General features: G+C 41.0%; 1 protein-coding gene across 2 annotated transcripts in view; it reads right to left on the minus strand.

Moving 5' to 3' along the window:
* Positions 1–23,491, minus strand: part of NTRK3 (neurotrophic receptor tyrosine kinase 3) — a 421,404-nt gene that overhangs the window by 49,139 nt on the left and 348,774 nt on the right. For both annotated transcript variants that reach the window (XM_080980344.1, XM_080980345.1), the window contains exons 13-14: positions 11,089–11,219; positions 4,655–4,827 (exon numbers count right to left, since the gene is read on the minus strand). In XM_080980344.1, coding sequence (XP_080836470.1) covers positions 4,655–4,827; positions 11,089–11,219 — 304 coding nt within the window. The remainder of the gene's footprint in view (positions 1–4,654; positions 4,828–11,088; positions 11,220–23,491) is intronic.

Consider the following 23,491-nt stretch of genomic DNA (forward strand, 5'->3'; position numbering starts at 1 on the left):
AGAATTCTCTAAATGTACTGCAATACTTTTTCATCTGTACAGGTTTTTGCTGGCTCCAGTAAAGCCAGGAGCAGGGTGATGCTTTAGTACTTTTCAGGTTGTAGCAATTGTATTAATTTTAAGGGGATATTCTGCACTGTACTGTGTCACTAAATCTTTCTCTCTAAGTATGTGTGCGTGTTTTATGGCTTTTTGTGATGATAACAACTGGTACGGAGTACTGTCACCGCTTTTTCCATTTTTTGTTTTCTGGAAGCAAGGATCTGGAGGAGATCTGGATAGAAGCTCCTTAGTTAAGAAAATAAGAAGAGTCTGCTGAATCAGGCCAGTGGCCCTTGTAGCCTAGCATCCTGTTCTCACAGTGACCAACCAGAAGCCTGTGGGAAACCCACAAGCAGGATTTGACCTCAAGAGCACTCTCTCCTCCTGCGGTTTCCAGCAACTGGTATTAAGCTGCAGCCATTGGAGACAATAGCAATTACAGGCACATGGAGGCTTTCATGAACATGGTGCTTCATTTAGATGCTAATGTATGCAGTGAGCCTATGCCTTCAAATGTGTGTCTGTTTGCTGTCGACAAGTAGAGGATGGGATTTGCTGAGGGAATCATGGTGTTTTAATTACACGGAGAGAAAGGCATTGAGGAGAACTAGAAAAACACAAGGTGGCTTCAGAGGCCGCTGTCTCTTTGACCTCGGCAACATGGGGGGAATTGCCAATATTCCTTTGTTAAATCTAGTGGAACAAAGCTTTTGGATTTTTGCTAGCTTGTCAGAGTGACTTGGAAAATGCATTTAATCTCTCAAAGTCTCCCCAATCCAAGGTAGGCCTATAGGGCTGGGAAGGAAAAACATCAAGAGCTCTGATGCTTCAAATCACCTCTAATGCTACCACAGCCCGAAGGTTCTGGTTTTCTTTCAGAAAGGGAATGGGGTCCCTCAAAATGCCTGTGTTGCTAATAAACATCTCTTTGGATGCTTCCCAAAATGTCTTGTCCTTTTAGATGCCAGCTAAAATAAATGGCAGCCAAGGAAAGGGATTTATTTGTCCCAGTCACGAGTCAGATTCCACAGCTGGAGCACTTCGCCTTGGCAAATGCCGCAAGGACTCAACTCTATTGCTTACGGGTCATTGTCTGCATTGTTAACACATTTATGCTCCCACCGAATAAACACAATGGGGGAAAACAAAACACACACACACCTAGCTTTTCTAAATACGAAGAACTAACAACTGATCTTTACTTAAGGGAATGCTGCACTCCATGAATACTGGAAATCTTATACCCCACAGATCCTTGTACATCATAACAAAGGAAGAGCCCAGCTGGATCAAATCAAAATGGTCCATCTTGTCCTGCATCCTGTGGCCTGTCAGATGTCCATGGGAAGCCCATGAGCAAAGCCTGAGTGTAGCACTCTCACAACTTGTGATCCTTAACAGACATTGTCTTCAACAGTGCAGTGAGAGTGTAGCTATCATGACTAGTAGCTTTGATTGATCGGTGTTGGCCAGAATCTAAGGATAAATGAAATACTTATAAGATAGACTGGCTGAAATTTTCAGTGAACGGGAAAAGACTAAGTGATGTTGCTGGTGGTGGTGGTGGTTCAGCCCAGCAGTGGCTAACCACGCTTGCCAAAAGAGCCATGCATGAAGTAAAAGATAATGTGAGTCCAGTGCATCCTAAAGTTCTGCATCTTGGAATGGCCTCCACAGAGCTGTGGAGTAATCAGCAAATTGGTGGAGAGCTAAGAAGGAAGAGGCAATAAGAGGCAGAAGGTATAAATCGGACTCTGTGCCTGTTAGGAGCTGCCAGGGATAGGACCAGGAACCTTTGGTTCTGTGTACAGTGGTACCTCGGGTTACAGACACTTCAGGTTACAGACTCCGCTAACACAGAAATAGTACCTCGGGTTAAGAACTTTGCTTCAGGATGAGAACAAAAATCGTGCAGTGGCGGTGCAGCGGCAGCAGCGGGAAGCCCCATTAGCTAAAGTGGTTAAGAACAGTTTCAGGTAAAGAACAGACCTCTGGAACGAATTAAGTTCTTAACCTGAGGTACCACTGTATAGGTGTTCCCTGTGGTGAGCTATCAGTACTACAGAGCACAATAGTTCGCATCAAAGCAAAATATAAATGGAGTGGATAAAACAATAGCAGGACTTCCGGGGTGGCACCATCGGCAATGGCGGACTCCCTCTGAACTGGAGGGACCAGCTCCACGCGAAACGGGTCTTTTCCGCTACGGCGAAGCGGGGACCCTTTTAGAAATCACAGGCGGATGAAGCCTGTGACCATGGGACTCGGCGGGCACCCTTAGCGCCCCCCCAACCCGCAAAGGAACCCATTAACGGGCTCCGAAGCGAAGAGGGGGAAGTGGCGCGGTGCTGCGAGTCAACTGCTTTTTCCGTGGAGCGAAGCCGCATAGCCGTTGCCGGAGAGCGCTGCCTTTTTCCTGGGACAATTTGGCATCTAAAATAATCACCCGTGAGTACATAAACTTTGAACAATTGGACTATAAACAAGGATTGGCGAGCAGAAAGGAATTGGACTTAAAAATGTAATCTAATTTGGTACTGAAACGGGAAGGTCTAAACTGGAAGTCAGCCTTCCGTTTCTCTGTAGACAGAATAAAGCAAAGACAACGTAAACTAGAGCTTAGAAAATTACTTCTAAAGGATTGGCTTTCATCATTTAAAATGGTTGAACCCCCCTTCGGTAGCAGGAGAAGAAAGGGGATCTTTTTTTGGACTGTTTAAACCTGCAGAAGCGAGTTCAAAGTAAAGTAACTTTCCTCCGTCCTGATCCTGGAGCGGGGTGTCAGGACTGACGTTTGAAGCTCATTGACCAGAGACAAATGCTTGTGACAGACAGTTAAAAGAAGTGTAATATAGTGATTCCACTGTTTCCTTTCGCAATTTAAAGGAACAAATATTGACAAAATATCTCTAAAAAGAAACTTTGTTGCTATTGTCTTTAAAAAGAAAGAACAAACAGAAGTTTTGCCCCTAGAGGGAGACTGTGAAACTGTAACTAATTCCAGGGAGCTTGCAGCTGTTACAGATTACAATCGTGGGAAAGGACTTGTGACCTTGTAGGACAATGTTTTCAGAAGCTCTGTTGGGTGCTCTCTGTAAAATAAATGCCCTACTGGACCAGTTAAATCAGAAGATGGACTTGATGACTAATGCGGCCAGAACTTTTGAACAGGTAGTGGGAAACTATATGGAGCCCACCCAGGAACTAAAACAGGAGTGTGCCCTGACAGAACAGATGAGAGAAGAGGACGTTGCTGAACCTTGGGCGCCAGAGATGGAGGAAGCTGCGGCCCTGCAGGAACATGAGCCTTTGGATTTGACAAATGATCTTGGAAAAAACCAGATTTGGAAAGATAAAGTTTGGAATGGTTTGGAAATGGGGGGTTGGATTGACCCCCCCATGCAGGGATGTTTGGACTTTCCGAGTCTGGCAATGGGCTGTCAGATGTTTGGAGCTGTGGGGGCTCCCAATTTTGGAGGGAATTTGAAACATGTTCTTAAATATCACATGGAGTTTAGTCCGGACTATGGAAAAGGGGCTGATTTGTTGAAAAGGGTCAAAAACATTGCCAAGCTGGAGTTCCCACGAGTGAAAGGAAAATATGAAGAAGAGCTGCGGAAGGGACATGGAAGAGACTTGAGGGCCTCAGATTTAAGGTTACCAGGTTAATGCGCTAGATCAACGGGATAAAAGGGACTGACAAAAACCGGGACCAGGAGGAAGGGACGCTGGATGAAGATTGGATTGTTCTTATTTCTTTTTTCTATCGTTAAGATTGTTTTATAAAATTGATGAATGCTAGAAAGATGTTGAAATGAAATTACTTGGCTCTAGCAAAAATGTTTAAAGAATTAGGTAAGAATATTATGGTTATGAGAAGTTGGTAAAAATAAGATTTAAGCTTTAAGCTTTAAGGTTTTTTATAAGATAAGATGCAAATAGATTAAGGTAATGTAATGACAGAATATTATGAATTATGGAAAGGATTTGCTGTGATGATTATTAATTAGGATACAAGAAAAGGGAGGAGGAGGAGGTCAAAGAAAGAAGGTAATGAAAGTTGAGAATTTGAGAATGATGGATTTATTTTTTCTTTCTTTTTTCTTTTTTCTGTTTTGTCTTTTTTTTGTAATTCTAAATTTTTTTTCAATAAATATCATTAAAAAAAAAAAAAAAAAAAAACAATAGCAAAGTCAGTTGCAGCAATGGTCCAATCTGGTCAAGGCAACTGTCCTCCCCATGGTGGTCTATGGGGAAAAAGATGGGTTTTCAATTGTTGCTGGGAACTTGACATTGTGTCAATCATATTTCAAGTAGGAGGGCATTCCATAGTCGGAGGATCACCACAAAATAGGCCCTTTCTCTGGTCAATGCATAACTGATTGCCCTTAGATTGCCAGGAGGATATCAACTGCTGATGTTAGCTCAATGACAGATTGGTATAGGAAGAGATACCCCTTCAGATATCTAGGACCCAAGTGGCCCAAGGCTTTAAAAGTCATTATTAGCACCTTGGTGGGGCACAATTCCCACTTCAGAAGGCTTTATGGTTCCTTGAGGTCTCTCCTTAAGAACTTTAAATCATTGTAAACCAAGCTTGTTCAGGACTTACCTCAGAAACTTATTCAGGTCTCCGTGTTTCATGTACTCAAATACCATTATGAGAGGGTCTCCATCACCACAGACACCATAGAACTTTACAATGTGGTCATGCTGAAGGTTGGTGAGAAGTTCCGCCTCCCTTTGGAAATCCTTTCGGGCAGCCAAAGTTGGGTCCTTCAGGGCCTGAGGGAAAGAGGAGGATACAAAGACAAAATGAGGAAGCTAACAAAGGCCACTTTCCTCCTACGTTTTAAGCCTGTTGAAATTGAGTAAATACAGATTACCACCTATCAAATGGCAACTTCCTATGGTGTGCAGATAACTAGCATATGACGCTTCACAAAGTTGCCCAGAAGGTTGAAATGGTTCCCCACTCCTGATATAGTGGGAAGCGTGGGCACTGTGATCCATTCAGAAACAATGCCAGGAGATCACCAGTTATGAAATTGTATGTGTGTGTGTGTTTGACCCAAGCTCAAATCTCATTGAAGTGGAATTTCCACAAACCCATCTGTGAGAGAGCAGGAAGGTAATAGCTTCCACTTATTTCTAGCTGAGTCAGAATTGGAAAACCATGAACCCAGAATTTGAAACCAATTCTCAATGAGGGGCAGAAAACATCATCGTTCCTTATTACAACTCTCCTGAACTAGTCCACCCATATACTTTGGAAGAGCTGAATTTGCTGTCTTTTATTCTGTAAATAGATGTGTTGGTGTGTGTGTGTCATCTCTACTGCAATCCCCCCCCCCAAAAAAATCCTGTTTTCATTCCCTTTGGTTTAAACAGTTTATTGAGAGACAGAGACTCATATTTGTATTCTTCTTGAAAATGGCTCCTCAACCACACTCATGGTTTGCCATGATTAGGTACTTTTGCCAATTGTGCGCATGGAATTAATACTGGAGTGGCTTTGGGTTTATTTAAGAATTAGCTGAAAGCATATTACACCTGTGTCTGGTATGTTTCCTCATGAAGACACAGCTTTCAGCTAAAGATGAATATGCTCTCAGGAATTCTTCATTGAGGATTTCAATGTAGGGGGAAAGGGAGATATTGATTTAGTCTAAGTCTACATTTTAAAAATAGGTTGACCTAATTCCTTGGTCCCGCACTTATATAAAGACTGGAATGCAACTATTAATCAGTTTATTCACCACTGAATTTTATGAGGCATTTTCAAAGAAAACATGCACAAAATGAATATTTTAGGATAACTACACGGAGAAGCATATAAAAATGCATATTTTAGGGGGAAATACATCACAAAGCATTCACAATACATATTTTCAAGGGAAATGCATTAGATTCATATAAAAATGGTTTGTTTTAGGAGAATACTCACAGAGTGCTATAAAAAGTGTACTTTAGGAGGAGGCACATGCAATTTAAACACATGTTTGTGTTCTTTTCTTTTCTTTTTCCTTTTGCACAAAAGCCAGAATGTAACCAGCTTATAATTGAGCACATGTCAAACTAATATGGATTTAGTCTGATCTGCCCATCCCTAATTCAGTGTCAAATATTCAGCAGATATTTCATACCTGTATTTGACACTGGGTGATACTGGATGATGATACACCATCATAACTCATATCCAAAAGTATGTGATTGCGGTCATGTAATTATATTTAGTCTTTTACCATTGAATAGCTGGCAAGCAATCTGACATTAATCGATAGGTGATGAGTGCCTGAGATCACATCTTTTCCTCTCCATCAGTTGCAATCTGGACCATAGCTCTCAGTGACAGAGCTCAGGCTTTACATGAAGAAGGTTCAAAGTTCCATCCTTGGTGCTTCCAGGTAGGCTTGTGAAAAACCCCTTTCACAAAGCCTGGAGAGCTGTCGCCAGTCAGTGTAGACAATAAAGAGCCAGGAAGACCAAAGATTTAAACTTAGGAGCTTCCATTGCTCCTATGATGCTTTTCAATCTTGCCTGCTGCTGACCTGGGCATTGAAAGAAGAAATGGGGCCAATATGGACCTGGACAGCAGGTGTGGCCCCTGGATTGAAATAATTTGATTGCGTTTTGCCACACTGCGTAAGGACCTGCCTGAAAGATCCCTTTTGGACTGAAAAGTGAGGCAGTTATTAAATGAATAAAATAATAAGAGTGACATTTTCTTTATCTTCATTATTATTCTATGCTGACAAAGAGTGAGAGGAACAGGCCACGTTCCTTGGCTCACCACCTCATAAAAGCATGATGTGTGAAAACAGTCTGAATGGAATCTCGGAGAGCATTTGAAGACATAGCAAGAGCTATTGCAAATTGAATCCATCTTACTTGACGTCTCTTCAGAAGTCTGACTCTATTGAGTTAGACTCTGAAAGAAAACCATGTCAAGTTGGTCTCCTTTGCTAAGGTGTGAAGTGTCATACTGAGGAATGGCATTTGATAGAGAAAGTTTTCTCTTTTAAAATAGAGCAGACTGGAAAGAAAACCCACAACCAAAACTACACAACCCAAACCCCAGAATCCCTGTCTTATCATTCTAACCCACATCTATTCAAAAATCACATAATTTCATTTTAATTTTCCTCCCTTGGGGGACAACCTGACTAGAGACATTTAGATGGATGATTCAGATAGATGATAGTGCAGTGCACAGATGGCAAAACATCCATTCTCATCTTGGGCCCTTGATTACTTTCAGCCATTTAATATCTTCATGATGTTGTTATCATGCCTTAAGAAACTTAGAGGTGCCTCTTGTACTTTCTTCACAACCCTGTGAGACACACACACACACACACACACACACACCCAAACACTCCCCCCCAATGCTGTCTACTATTAGAGGTGGACCAAAACCTTTTGCCTTGCTTTGTGTTCCTTTTTCTGACCACTGAAAAAAGGCCACCTGGTTTCGATTCACTCATTGCAAATCTATATAGGTTGTTTTCACCTCACCTCAAAAAGTTGGAAAAGGTTCAGAAAAGGGCAACCAAAATGGGGAAAAGTTGCAGAGTTTGGGACTTTTTAGCTTTAGAGGAAAGGCAAGTATGATGTGACATGAAAAGAGTTTATGGAATTATGCATGGCATGGGGAAAATGGATAAAGAAACATTTTTCTCCCCCATGCACAACACAGATTTAGGGAAATCTTCCTTCCTTCATGTAGCACATAATTAAACTGTAGAATTAAGTCTTACAGAAAGCAGTGGTGGCCACCAACTTGGATAGCTTTAAAAGAGGATCAGACAAATTCATGGAGGATAAAACTATCAATGGTTACTAGCCATGAAGGCTATGATCTACCCCCACTGTCAGTGGCATTGAGCCTCTGAATGTCACTTGCTGGGAATTTTGTTATATATATATATATATATATATATATATATATATATATATATATATATTAGTTTTCAACATATCATTTTCAACAATAATTAAATGTATTTTAACATCTTATACAATTTTTTGACTTCCATCAATCTCATCTGAAAATTTTCCAATCTAATCACTAAATATACATTTCTCACTTCCACAATCACATTTAACTCATAACTAATATCACTATTTTTCTCTAATTTGCAATGCTCCATACATTTCTCCTTACAAAATGTCTTGTCCTACTAGCGTAATTTGTTGATTACAGTTGCTCTTCAAATAGTTCGTATATTTCTTCCAATCTTCTGTAAATCTCTGGTCCCACAGGTTTTGAATCCTTCCTGTCATTTTATCTAATTCTGCATAGTCCATTAATTTTGTCTACCATTTTTCTTTTGTCAGAATCTCTTCTTGCTTCCATTTCTGGGCTCACTTGCTGGGAATTTTGGCTGGGTAGAGTGCTGTTGCATTAATGTCTAGCTTCTGGGTTTCCCATGAGTATCTGATCAGGCACTGTAGGGCCATTAGCCAAATCCAGCAGCTTCATCTAATGTTCTTAGCATTGTTTGCATATTTAGGCCTAGTGCTGTAGCCTAGTGTAGCTTAATCCAGATGCTGTCTCTGTTACAAGGAAGGCTTGCTGCTACTATTTTTTTGCTGGCCACAGAGGGTTGATGTCTTCCATTGGTTGTTGCTGATTTTAATTATTATAGATTGTTTTTCCAATCCTGTCTTCTTTGTAAGCCATATATGTAGCATTTATTGATTGGCATCTACATAAATTTGATAAATAGTTATCAACTATTGACTCAGAAGTTTTACTGTGAAATTGCTTCAAGATATTTTATGGGAAGTGACTCATAAATGAAATTAAATTTTAGAAGTGGGCATTTTCCATGGTTTCCCCTATAGTTTAGAACACACTTCCCTTTGTGATTCATGAGGCGCCAGAGTAATCTAACAATCACTATTAGAACTGCAGCCCAGTGAGGGGAATAGAAGTCTCCTAGCAACTCTTGATTCTTACCCAACTACAGTTCCCAGGATGTTGGTGTGTGTTTTTTTTTGGGGGGGGGGAGATATAACTATATAATAATGCTTTAAATGTAAGGTGAGGAAGTGACTTTGCGATGATATTTCAAGGGGATTGGGATCTGTAGGGATTAGATCCTGGAACCATCAGTTCTGTGAACAGCTGGGCAACTAAATATCAACTAATGGTGACAGGTAAGGAGGTTGGCCTTTTAAGTCTCCGAACTTGTCTACAGTCTGGAGACAGGGGCTTTAAAGGCCCCCATCTGCTCCCAACTTTTCAATTGCTTGCTTGGAGCTGTCCATGGTCCAGCAGCTTTGTTTTGTAAGAACATAAGAACAGCCTGCTGGATCAGGCCAAAGCTCCATCTAGTCCAGCATCCACCACTCACAATGGCCAACCAGGAAGCCCTCAAGCAGGACCAAAAACAAGAACACTATTCCCTACTGTGGTCTCCAGAAAATGGAATTTAAAAGCATTTCTGCCTCCAGCTGCAGAGGCAGAACAGGTAAAAAGGTAAAGGTAAATGACCCCTGGATGGTTAGGTCCAGTCAAAGGCGACTATGGGGTTGCGGTGGTCATCTCGCTTCAGGCTGAGGGAGCTGGTGTTTGTCCACAAACAGCTTTCCGGGTACAGCATGACTAAATCGCTTATGGCGCAACAGAACACCATGATGGAAGCCATAGCACATGGAAACGCCATTTACCTTCCCACCACAGCAGTACCTATTTATCTACTTGCACTGGTATGCTTTCAAACTGCTAGGTTGGCAGAAGCTGGGACAGAGCAATGGGAGCTCATCACCATTGTGTGGATTTGAACTGCCGACCTTCCGATCAGCAAGCCCAAAAGGCTCGGTGGTTTAGACTACAACGCCACCTGCTTCCCTAGAGCAGTGATGGCGAACCTTTTAGAGACCAGTTACAGGTAGGTAGCTGTGTTGGTCTGCCATAGTCGAAACAAATTCCTTCAAGTAGCACCTTAGAGACCAACTAAGTTTGTTATTGGTATGAGCTTTCATGTGCATGCAGACTTCTTTAGATACCTTCTTCAGATACACTTCTTCAGATCATGTGCATGCACACGAAAGCTCACCAATAACAAATTTAGGTGGTCTCTAAGGTGCTACTCGAAGGAATTCTTTTAGAGACCGAGTGCCCTAACTGCAACCCAAAACCCATTTATTTATCGCACAGTGCCAACACAGCAATTTAACCTGTATATCTCATTTTTTCCTGGTTGTTCCATGTCACTTTATGACTGCTGTTGTGATAAATAATCCTTCATAAAAGTTATTGCATTACATTCTTCATTAAATTATCTTTCCATCGAAATATAATTTTATGGTATAACTCAGTGCTTTTTTCCTTAAAAAATGTTTAGGGTTACTCTCATTTTGACTCAAGAAAATCACCATCGGGAAAAGCAAATACAGTTCAAATCGGGGGGAAATAAATACAGTGAATTTCTTCTTTAATTAAATTCACAAAATGTTTAGGGGTATGTGTCCCCCTGTGTCCCCACAGAAAAAAGGACTGGTATTACTCCAAAAAAAGTGGTGTTATCAAACCTTGGAAATACACTTTTTCCAGAAGGTTCCACCATTTTGGCCACTACACTAGTGTGCACTGGAGGGCTGTATTAAGAGCCACCTTCTCCCAATTTTAATTTGGGATAATAATTATTGTCTGTGTGCGCACATACAAATTACACAATCAATCAATCAATCAATCAATCAATCAATCAGTCAATCAATCAATATCCCCTTCAAGAAAGAAGTCTTGAGCTTCATCAAGAGCCCTGTCTTTGCATCAGCTGTTAAGGAAATAAACAACTATGTGACTTTTAGAAGACATCTGAAGGCAGCCCTGTTCAAGGAAGTTTTTAACATTTGAAGTGTTTTTTCCCTGTAAGATGAACCACTGCAGTGAATCCTTAATAGGAGACTAGCCAGAATAGCTCTGTACCACCTGATACTTCCAACTGTCTTCCAAGCAGCTACAAATACAGCCTCTACCTATGTGTAGAATTTTCATTCTCAGCAATTCAGAGCCTGGGTGTCCTTGGGATTTACCTTCACAGCCACGAGCATCTTGTCCTTGGTGGGGCTGAGGTTGTAGCACTCAGCCAGGAATACCTTCCCGAAAGCACCTTCGCCGAGCTCCCTCTTCAGAATGATGTCTCTCCTCTTAATATGCTGTACATCTGTAGGCAGCAAAGGGCGGGAGGGAGGGGAACCAGGAATTAATGTTAATGCAACAAATAATTTCATTTTCATCACCCGGCAGGCTCTCATTAATTTTCATTTGCAAAAAAAGATGACCCTTATGTTTCACTGTATTTGCAAAGTCTTGCCTGTTTATCTCTCACTCTCCAGCTTTGCAAGGGAGGCAGAACTTTACTAACTACCCTCAATAGCAGGGACATCCCACATTGTTAAGATGCCCCGTCTGCTCTAAGTGCTTTGCAATTTAGAGACAGCCAGCCCTCTTCACTGAAGGTGGCTGGACTATTGAATTTGTCTCCATTTGATTGATCATGCTTTGTTCTCAAAACTACCCTCCCATCTTTTCTAGCTGGGGGTGGAAGATTGCTTAAAGGTAAAGGGTAAAGGGACCCCTGGCCGTTAGGTCCAGTCGTGGCCGACTCTGGGGTTGCAGCGCTCATCTCGCTTTATTGGCCAAGGGAGCCGGCGTACAGCTTCCGGGTCATGTGGCCAGCATGACTAAGCTGCTTCTGGCAAACCAGAGCAGCGCACAGAAACACTGTTTACCTTCCCACTGGAGCGGTACCTATTTATCTACTTGCACTTTGAGGTGCTTTCGAACTGCTAGGTTGGCTGGAGCAGGGACCGAGCAACGGGAGCTCACCCCATCGTGGGGATTCAAACCACCAACCTTCTGATTGGCAAGTCCTAGGCTCTGTGGTTTAACCCACAGTGCCACCTGCGTCCCAGGAAGATTGCTTAGGAAGGTCAAAACCAAATGAAAGTGAAATTCCCACTGACTAGGGCAGGATTGGGTAATTTCAGGCCCCTGTCCTTTCCTTTTAGCCCTTGGGATTCTCCCCATTCTCCATCCTGTTACTGGCCTTGCTTTGCACCAGCCTTGAGTTATTTTGCCTGGGTGGAACCTGTCACTCAGCATGTGTCCTTGGATGTCTCTTTCTTGGCTAGATGGAGGAGAGGATGGTGTGTGTGTGTGTGTGTGTGTGTGTGTGTGTAGAAACTAGCCTATTGTTCAAAGCCAACATCCATCGCTCCGCCCACATTTTCCTCTGGCCCGGCCCACCGCTGGGAAGTGGCCCTTGGAAGGTTTTCTGGAAGAGAATGTGGCCTTCAGACTGAACAAATGTTCCTTAACCCTGCACTCATGGCTAAATTATGAAGGGCAGGGAAGCAAAAGTTGCATCTCATCAAGTCAAGTTCCGCCATTATATTGCATCCTGACTTGTGCTTGTCAGCATGTCTGCTTGTGAAATTGTAGGTCAGGCCCCCACAAGAAACCACCCATGAAATTATTCACCCCCCACTGCTGTGTTGTATATTTCAAGTGGACTGTGCCTGTCTTGGTGACTCCTGAGATACGAGAGAACAGAGAAAATGACAGAATGAGAAAAGGTCAGCTTACTACTGATGCTTATAATAGCAACACGTTGTTGCTTTTTAACAGCAATTCATCCAAGAGTAACTCATCTTCATTTGGGGGGGATGGAGAGACATAGGCACCTCTTTCCTTATGAGAAAGCCAAAGGTTTGGAAACAGAACATCTTAATGGCTCTCAAACAATTAAGCCTGCTAATTAGAAGATTACGGGCTGGCATAAAAGCTACCAAGTCTAGACATCTTTGCTTGTTTGAGGAGAGTGATGGTGCCTGTTTGCATAACCAACAGTCCTCAAAATGGCTGATGGTGCTTCAGAGAATTCGCAATGACCTTTTCATTAATTGTTTAATGGGCAACATAAATAAATAAAAGCATATACTGAAATTAGCAATATTAGTGATATTAAGGCACTGTGTGGTAGCCAGAATGAGGGATAAATGAAACCTACTGGGGGAATCCCATGTTTCTGTTCTGATCTCCAGCAGAACATTTAGCAAAAGTCTCCAATGTTTCCATGCGTGGGTATCTGCCCACTATTGTAATGCATCATAGGTTCTGTAGGTTTTATGGTATACCACAACTCCATTTCAATCACACACACATGAATTTCAAGGAGAATTGCATTTGGTAGATCTTTTGGTCCTGGAACAGCAGAGTCACCCTGTAACTAACAAGCTGCTGCCCTTGTGAATTCAGTAGTTCTTTTTCCCTTTAGATCTAGTCTACACAAGCAGCAGGTCGTGCAGGAAGAGAAAAGTGCCACTTCAGACTGTAAACAGGGCCAAATAATTGTATTTTTGTGTGTGTAAAAAACCCCACAGCAAAACAAGAAACTTTCCTGCACACTGAAGACTTTGTGTCAGGAAGGCGTGAAACTTGTGTTTGGGTATGGATTGTGTTTGCTTGCTTGAGTGCTGGAAAATCAAAGATGTGGCCATTCAATCTGAAATCTGGTGTTATATGGGAACACTCTTAGCATGTGATTTTGTTATTTTCGTAGCACTTACACCATAGGAATCTGAGCAGCTCGTTTTTCCAGTCATGCTGGAGATATTATTAATGGGGCAGTTTTATGAAAGCTATTTTGTTTGCAATCAATAAAGACGCAATCAGAGCTCGGCTTTGTCATCCCAGCTTCCAGCATGGCCTACTCACCTGGTTATCTCACTGGAAATAAATAAATAAATAAATAAATAAATAAATAAATAAATAAAACGGGACAGCACGTTATGGAGCATCCCAGAGGCTTCACTTAATCCAAAGTCACCCTTGGGGAGCGCTGACTGAGGCACAGCCGAGCCTAATGCAAGCCTCTCGCTGCTGCAAACTCTTGAGCCTTCATAGGGTCCCTGGCAGGTCAGTTACAGCCTACTGGGTCATGGTTTGGCAATGATGATTATCACCTGCAGTTCTGAAGTTAAGAAGGGGTGTGTGTGTGTACTATACCACCCTTCCCCCATAGATCTCAAGGCAGTTCACAACATAAAAATACAAAATAAAAGTTCAAAATGCATAATAAAAACCAGAACAAAACAACAACACCACTGGCAGAGGAAGAAGGGGGCAGGGGGAGCACACGCCACACCCCCAGGATGCACGCCATGCCCCCAGGATGCGCACCACACCCCCTGGGATACACGCCAGCCACGCCCCCACCTGCTCTCTGCCCCAGGTGCCAGAGCATGAAGCTCCGCCACTGAACAGCACAAACCAATAACCTCACCCACTGCCACAAACACATTTTAAAGGGTAAAGGATGTAAAAGATGTAAAAGTCCATTCTGCTGCAAACCTAGAATGCTGCTCTAAATGGAACCATTGCTTCATCTCACTCAGTACTGCCTACACTGAGTGCATTTATTCAGTTTTAATTTTTATTAAAAAAAAATTTTTTAATGATTTGGTGCACTTCAGTTACCCCCCTCCAATGCTTTTGCACTTATCAGAAGATAGGAACAAATAGGCAAATCTGTCCATTTTGGTTTCTCATTTTTCCACTTTTAACTTCAGTCCTCATTTCAACATCAGTTAAATAATAATAATCACACACATCCTCATCAGCAGGGTACTGCTAATTTTTCCTATATACACATGTTTGCATGCAATACTCCCTAATGCAACACATCTCTGTTCATTATCTTCACTAATATATGCATATTATTGTGTATTTTTGTGCCTATTACTTGGCTGGAAAACTGCCTAGCAAAATTTGAGGTTTTGAAAGACAACTGTGTTCATGTATTGTTTCCGAGAGCTCAAATTAGTTAGATTCACCCTTAAATGTGAACTGAGTCAAATCACCTTCCCATCCCATGTCCACCGCTTCTCTGCTAGCCCATCTTCAGCTTTCCTCATGAATAATAAGGCTGACACCCAGGAGATTCTGTTGTGAGGGCACTTGGGAGGTTAATCTGCATAAAGCTATTTACAGTCTCCTGGCATGCACAGAATGGTGCTTGATAAACAGCTGCTGTTTGTTGTTGGAAGAAGATGTCAGGTGTTCCAAGCCTAGTTGTCTGGCTCCATTGGGTTGCGGTCAGCCTTACTAACAAGGTGTCTGCAAATTGCCATCCCTTCCTCTGCCCCTTGTCCTCCCCAGCTCCTCCACACATCATTAATTGACACCAACAGGAGCCAACAAGATAATTCTAGGAAGGATTGTGGACAACAGACTGCAAGCACAGCAGGGAAGGGGGGGGAGAGAAAGCATTTTAACTCATTGTAAAAGAGGCTCTGTTGCTGCACAGTCAAATACAGAAAGCTGACGGACTGAGTCAAGCCATTGGTCCATCTAGCTCAGCAATGTTGACACTAAGGGTGCTGCTAGGAGTTGTCATGAGACTACTGTCCCAGTACGTTTCCGAGCACAATTCAAAGTGTTGGTGTTGACCTTTAAAGCCCTAAACGGCCTCAGTCCTGTATACCTGAAGGAGCGTCTCCACCCCTATTGTTCAGCCTGGACACTGAGATCCAGCTCTGAGGGCCTTCTGGCGGTTCCCTCATTGCGAGAAGTGAGGTTACAGGGAACCAGACAGAGGGCCTTCTCGGTAGTGGCGCCCACCCTGTGGAACACCCTCCCTTCAGATGTGAAGGAAATAAGCAGCTATCCTATCTTTAAAAGACATCTGAAGGCAGCCCTGTTTAGGGAAGTTTTTAATATTTAACGCTGTATTGTTTTTAACACTTGATTGGGAGCTGCCCAGAGTGGCTGGGGAAACTCGGCCAGATGGGCGGGGTATAAATAATAAATTATATTATTATTACTGTTGCATCACAGAACTACAATTCCCATAGTTCCCTGGGAAGAAGGATCCACTGGTCAATCACTCTGAGAACTGTAGACCTATGAAGGGAATGGGGTCTCCTAAACAACGCTCAGCACCTTTTAACAAAGTATGCTTCCCAGGTTTCTTTGGGGGAAGCTATAAAGTGAGATGACACTGCTTTAAATGCACAGTTTTTTGGACTTCCGGTGCAGCGCGATCCTCCCGCAAGCGGGGATTTTACCGCGAGGGGAAATCCCAGCTATTTTGGATGAAAAGGGGTGCTACAGGGCACGGTAGACCCCAATTTTAATCTCTGGAGGGAGTCCAGAGAGACAGGTTCTCAGCGTCGCCAAAAGCTGCCCGCCCGGCCGTCAGGTAACTCCAAAAAGGAGCGAAGAGTACGGCGGAGCGGGGACAGCGGGCGAAGAGAAGCCATTATCTCCATCCGAGTAGCGAAGCCCCGAGCTTGCAGGGAAAGCGCTGCGCTCTCAAAACATATGAAATTCAGACCCTAAGAACCACAGATTGGATGGTGGTTAACAAAGAAAGGATTCGGAAGAAAAAGGAAAATTTACGGAGGTCGGCTGCTATCTGGAATCAGCTTGGACGCAGCACTACTTACAGAGCATGGAAAAGGACGTGAGCTGCCGCTAGCGGCTATTGTTTTTTCTCTCCAGAAAGATTAACAACAGAATTGGCCCAGTGGTTAGAGATACCAACAGAAGAGGTCACCAAAACAGTACAAAATGCCTTCAGAATGAGAGTCAGAACAAATAAAGCAAGAAAATTTCCAGGAGACTGTTTAATTACTTTCAAAGATAGAGATATGAGAAATATGATACTACAGAAAAACAGAGAAAAGAGACTGAATATCGATGGGAGCTACATAATTATTTTTAAAGACATACCTATAAGACTGTTGAAACACAGAGATCCATATAAACTACTGGTACAGATTCTTAAGAGAAATAACATTGAGTTCAAATGGGAGTTTCCAGAAGGAATTTCTTTTTTTTATAAAAGTAAAAAGCACAGATTGACGAGTCCAGAAGAAACAGGGAAATTTCAGAGAAGGTATAAGGAACTTAAAGCAGAAGAAGGAGAAGCCAAAGGAGCAGAAGGAGGAGTAGGAGCAAATGAAGAGTTGAAGCCGGGAGAAGAAGAAGAAGAAAATGGAAAGAAGTCAGATGAAGAAGAAGAAGAAGAAGAAGAAGAAGAAGAAGAAGAAGAAGGAGAAGAAGAAGGAGAAGAGGCAGAGAAGTTATAGGAAATTAATTAAATTTATTTAATCAGAAACCATCATGGCGCTAAAGTTATAGAATTGGAATATTACTGGGATGAATGAGAGAGAGAAAAAGAATAAAACTGAACAATTTTTAAAAAAGAAAAAATTGGATATTATATGTCTACAAGAAACACATGTGGCAAAAAAACACAGGAAAATTTTGATTAACAAAAGACTAGGAAACGAATTTATATCTTCGGATAAAGAGAAAAAAAGAGGGGTTGTTTTATATATTAAAAACAAAATCGAATCGCAACAAATTTTCAAAGATGAAGAAGGAAGGATTATAGCAGTCCGGATCAAATGGCAAGGGGAAAATTTGATTATTGTCGGGATATACGCACCTAATGGAAATAAGACTGATTTTTACAAAACTTTGGAAGAACAACTATTTGAATATATGGACCAGAAAATCATAATAAGGGGAGACATGAACGGTGTGGTTTCATTGGAAATGGACAGATTGAGAGATGGCACATCTAAAGAAGGGAAACTACCCAAGTCTTTTTTCTCAATGACTAAGAATTGCAATATGATTGATGTCTGGAGACTTAGGCACCCGTTGGAGAAACAATTTACTTACTTTTCTGAACCAAATCAGTCACTGTCAACAATAGATCAAATATGGGTTTTGAACGAACTGACTCCGAGAATCCTACAAATTGAAATCCAACCTAAAGTAATTTCTGACCACAACCCAATAAAGCTGGAATTAAAAGGCTTTGAGGAAAGAACCTTTAGATGGAAAATTAATGATTATCTTCTCGACGACCAGAGAATTATAGAAAATGCACAAAAGAAATTAACTGAATTTTTTGTTGACAATTGTAACCAAGGCACAAAGATGAGTATAGTTTGGGACGCAAACAAGGCAGTGATGTGAGGTTTCTTCATCCAGCAGAATTCTTTGAAGAATAAAAATCGAGAAAAAGGGAAAAAAGAAATTTTAAAGCAGATAATGGACTATGAACAAAAACTAATCAAAAAACCAAATAATGCAAAGATAAAACAGGAAATTAAGATCTTGCAATCACAATTTGCAATGATAATAAACAAGGAAATAGAATGGAATATTAAAAAGTTAAGACAGAGAAACTTTGAGTCAGCTAACAAATCAGGTAAATGGCTTGCATGGCAAATCAAAAAAAGAAAGGAGCAAAGTACAATTAATAAAATAAACGTGAATGGCGAAGAAATAGATAATCCGAAAGAAATTAGGAAAGGATTCTTGGACTTTTACAGACAATTATACAAAAACAAAGAAAGGAACAACATGAGGAAAGTAGAGAGATTTTTAAAAGGGAAAAAGGTGCAAAAGATCCCGGCAGACAAAAAGGACCAACTGAATGCCTTAATAGAAATTGAGGAGATAAAAGAGGCTATAAAAGAACTGAAGAGGGGTAAGGCCCCGGGACCAGATGGATATACAGCAGAGTATTATAAAGAACTAAGAGATGTTTTGATGGCACCATTGAAAGAAGTTATGAACAACATTTTAAAAGAAAGAGACATCCCGGAAACATGGAAAGAAGCATTCATCACACTTATCCCAAAACAAGATGCGGATTTAACTCAAGTTAAAAATTACAGGCCTATCTCATTGTTGAATACAGATTATAAAATCTTCCCAGGGATTTTAGCGAGAAGAATGAAAAAGATACTACCAGAGCTTATTCATAAAGATCAAGCTGGTTTCCTTCCAGGTAGACAGATGAAAGACAATGTTAGGAATATAATTAATATTTTGGAATATCTGACAGCTAGGAATGAGAAACAAACTATACTCATGTTCGTGGACGCAGAAAAGGCTTTTGACAATATAGCGTGGGACTTTATGCTAAAAAATTTGGAGTACATGGATGTGGGAAGAGAATTCTTTAATGAATAAAGGCAATATATACAGAGCAGAAAGCTAAGCTGATTGTAAACAATGTGATGACAGAAGATATTAAAATATCTAAAGGAACTAGACAGGGATGTCCACTTTCGCCACTGTTATTCATAATGGTCCTGGAGGTTTTCCTTTGTGTGATTAGACAAAATAAATCAATAAAAGGGATAACAGTTGGTCAGAATGAATATAAAGTTAAAGCCTTTGCCGATGATCTGGTAATAACGATTGAAGATCCAACAGAAAGTGTAAAAGAAGTATTGGAAGAGATGGAGCAATTTGGAAATGTGGCAGGGTTCAAATTAAACAAGAAGAAAACTAAAATAATCGCAAAAAATATGGAGCAAAGTATGATAGAAAAAGTGCAACAACAAACAGAGAGAGAAGTGGTGAAAAAGGTGAAATACTTAGGAATTTGGTTAACTCCTAAAAATATTGACTTGTTTCAGAATAATTATATACCGGTTTGGAATGGAATAAGGAAAGATCTAGAGGTGTGGGGCAGAATGAAACTATCCTTTTGGGGTAGGATTTCTACGATAAAAATGAGCGTCCTTCCAAAGATGTTATTTTTATTTCAGACTATTCCCATAATAAAGGGGGTAATGATTTTTAAGGAATGGCAAAGAGTGATTTCAAGATATATCTGGCAGGGCAAAAAGCCGAGAATTAAATTTAAATTACTAACAGATGTGAAGGAAAGAGGCGGCTTTGCCCTGCCAGATTTGAAATTATACTATGAAGCAGCATGTCTTTGCTGGTTGAAATAATGGATAAAATTAGAAAATAAGGAGTTACTGGATTTAGAAGGATTTGATAACAGATTTGGATGGCACGCATATTTATGGTGTGAGAAAAAGAAAATCCATAAAGGATTTGGGAACCACATTCTCCGGAGTTCGATAATAGAAATATGGGATAGGTACAAAAATTTATTAGAACCAAAAGTTCCACACTGGTTATCTCCATTAGAGGTAATGAGTGTTAAGAAAATTAATATGAGAGATAAATGGATTACATATAAGGAATTGATAATCAGAGAAGGAGGAAAATGGAAATTAAAACCATATGAACAAGTTAAAGAATATGTTTATGACTGGCTGCATTATTTTCAGGTAAATGAAATGTTTAAAAAAGATATTAAGGAATGTGGTTATGAAGAAAATGATTCGAAATTTCAAGTAGATATTATAAACAATGATTGTAAAATTCTGTCAAAAATGTATAGGATGTTGTTGGAATGGCATACGAAAGATGAAGAAGTAAAATCGGTAATGATACATTGGGCCAGAGATTTGGGCCATAATATACAATTCGAGGATTGGGAGAAATTCTGGAAAGAGAATTTAAAATTTACTGCATGTACGGTACTAAAAGAAAATGTTATGAAAATGTTTTATAGATGGTATATTACGCTGGTAAAATTAGCAAAAATGTGTAAGACATGCAATAAGTGTTGGAAATGTAAGGATAAAGAAGGAACATTTTACCATTTGTGGTGGGAATGTAAGAAAGTGAAGACCTTCTGGGAGATGATATATAATGAATTGAAAAAGATGTTGAAGTATACCTTTGTAAAGAAACCAGAGGCTTTTCTTTTAGGGATTACAGGGAAGGAAATAAGAAGAAAAGACAGTAAACTTTTTCAATATGCAGTTACTGCAGCAAGAATTTTATTGGCCCAGAAATGGAAGCAGGAGGAAATACCGACGATAGAAGAATGGAGAATGAAATTGACAGACTATGCAGAGTTGGACAAATTAACTGGAAAAATTAGATATCTCCGAGACCAAAAATGTATTGATGACTGGGGGAAATTTGTGGATTATCTGAAAAGTATATGTGATGTGCAAACAACGCTAGTGGGGTTTCAAGAAGCACTGTGAATTATAAGATGTATTGTTTAAAAGAAATAGAAGTGGGAGGGAAGACAATGGCAATACAAAAATAAGGAATGCTAAATAGAGAGATTAATATGGATGATTGTCAGAGCAGCCGAAGGATTTGTTAATTTTGTTAAAAATTGGATATAAATTGTATATTTGAGTTGAAAATTAATAAGAAATTATTATTAAAAAAAATTAAATGCACAGTTTTTTTATGCACAAAGTGTGCCATCAGAGACCTGCAGAACCTCATTGCTTGCAGAAATGATGGGTGGGGGCTTTAAAGGTGAGAACCTCAAAACAGCCCAATGTAGACAGCATGTTGAATGAGCACAGAATATTGGCTGACTGTTTGAGGAAGAGAAACCAGTGAAACTGAGAGGAAGGGGGAATGAAGGGCATAATTTTGTTGCAGATTCCTCTTATGAAATAAACAAAACAAATGGTGGTGGTGGATAGAGCCCTGGATCCAGGAAAGCAGGGTTCAAATCCCTTTTCAGCTATGAAGCCCCCTGTCTCTCTCTTGCTAACCTACTTCACAGGGTTGTTGTGAAGATAAAATAAGGAGGAAGCGAACCATGTGCACTACCTTGAGCATCTTGGGGGGAAAGATGGGAAATAGATAAAATTTAAATTTAATTAAAATAAGCAATCAAGAGCCCATGAGGGAATCTTATACAACAACAACCTAGACCACTAGGGTGAATTATTGGTTCCCGTTCTCCTAGTTCTCTCATTGCAGTGAGATTTTCAGTACAGTGGTACCTCAGGTTACATACGCTTCAGGTTACAGACTCCGCTAACCCAGAAATAGTACCTTGGGTTAAGAACTTTGCTTCAGGATGAGAACAGAAATTGTGCTCTGGCGGCACGGCAGCAGCAGGAGGCCCCATTAGCTAAAGTGGTGCTTCAGGTTAAGAACAGTTTCCAGTTAAGAATGGACTTCTGGAACGAATTAAGTACTTAACCCGAGGTACCACTGTATAAGCATATTAAATATTATGCCCCTCCCCCGTACAATCTGAAATAGTATGGCTTATTCTACCATCGAAAGGCTCTTCCACCTCATGCAGCTGCATGTGTAAAGCATGTTTTTGGAAGGGATGATAAATTGCCTTGTAAGTTGGAAATAGACACAAAGGCACCTGGACTTCCAGGGGCTCTTAGGCAGTGCCAGCTTAATCCCACCAAAGAGAAACAGCTAAATTTCTTCTTTTAATGCTTGTGAAAGAGACACCATTTTTGGAAAGCCTTTGCCAAGTAGAATCCCCTAAGCTATGGAGAAGGTATCTATAGCTGCCTTAGAACAAAATTCCATGCTCAGCAGAATCATCTGGAGCAGCTCTCCTCATACTGTACCACTTCAGATACAGGGGAATCACACTGCTTATAGAACAGGGATGGGGAACTTTTGACCCACCCATCACTGTTGGACTCCAACTCCCATCAGCCTCATGCAGTACATGCAATAGCCAGGAATGATGGGATCTGAAGTCTTACATCTGGTGACCACAGGTTCCCCATCCTTGTCTGTTATAGAAACCCAGCTGTGACCTCCTTTGATGTTGGCACCACCTCTGTATCATCCTCACAGTCGTGTGCAAGATGTCTGAGGAAGCCAATAATAAAATTGTGCAGATCATCATAAGCCCACTTACAAACAGCCTTATGTTGTTTCACCTTGACAATCCTCTTGAGGGAGGCATAGCTGAGTGGAACAGCATGTTTGCTGCATTTGGTATCTTCCAGGTTCCATCCCTGGATCACCAGGGAGGGCTGGGGAAAGTTCCTGTCTGAAACCCCAGAGAATGGATGCAGTCAGGACAGAAAATACTGGGCTCGATGGACTAACTGTCTAGCAGATTCCTGTGTTCCTATTTGTGAAGAGCCATGGCTTGGTGGCAGATGCTTTTCTATAAAGGTTATGCAATCAATCCCCAGCACCTCCAGGTAGGGCTGGAAAGATTCTTGTCTGAAATCCCAGTCAGAGTAGACAATACCAATCTAGATGGACCAGATTCACAAGGCAGCCATGTTCTTGCATTGACATTGCTTCTTGAAGAACCCCTAGTTCCATCACAGCTGTTGATGTCCTTGCCAAGGGCATTGTCGTACAAGTGTATTTTATTGCTGCTTGCTAACTAACATCCTGCCTGCCTTTGAAGCCATTTCTGATGATCCCAAGGAAAGGAGGCGGGGAAGGGGAAAACATCTTCCTGACCACAGTGATCTACTCCCGGAGGCACCAAAGTCAAACTTTAGCCCACAGAAGGCAGACAGGTGTATGAAATTGCCCTTCCCAAGCCTGACTGCAATTAACTACTCTCACCCTCAAAATGGACAGCCGCACAAATCACTTTCTCTAGCTAATGGCTTGGGCTGTTTATCCTTCCTGAATTAAAATTGATTTGCATCAGGTTCACACAATTTATTTTCACTCTCAGAAACAGTCACCTGCTCTGTTAATTCACTCCATGCCCTATGATTCCTATTCCCTTGCTAATACACATTTTGTTGAGCGACAAGACCCCAGTAAATAACTTGA

Source organism: Podarcis pityusensis, assembly GCF_964106645.2.
Source record: "Podarcis pityusensis genome assembly, chromosome: 14".
Lineage (NCBI taxonomy): Eukaryota > Metazoa > Chordata > Lepidosauria > Squamata > Lacertidae > Podarcis > Podarcis pityusensis.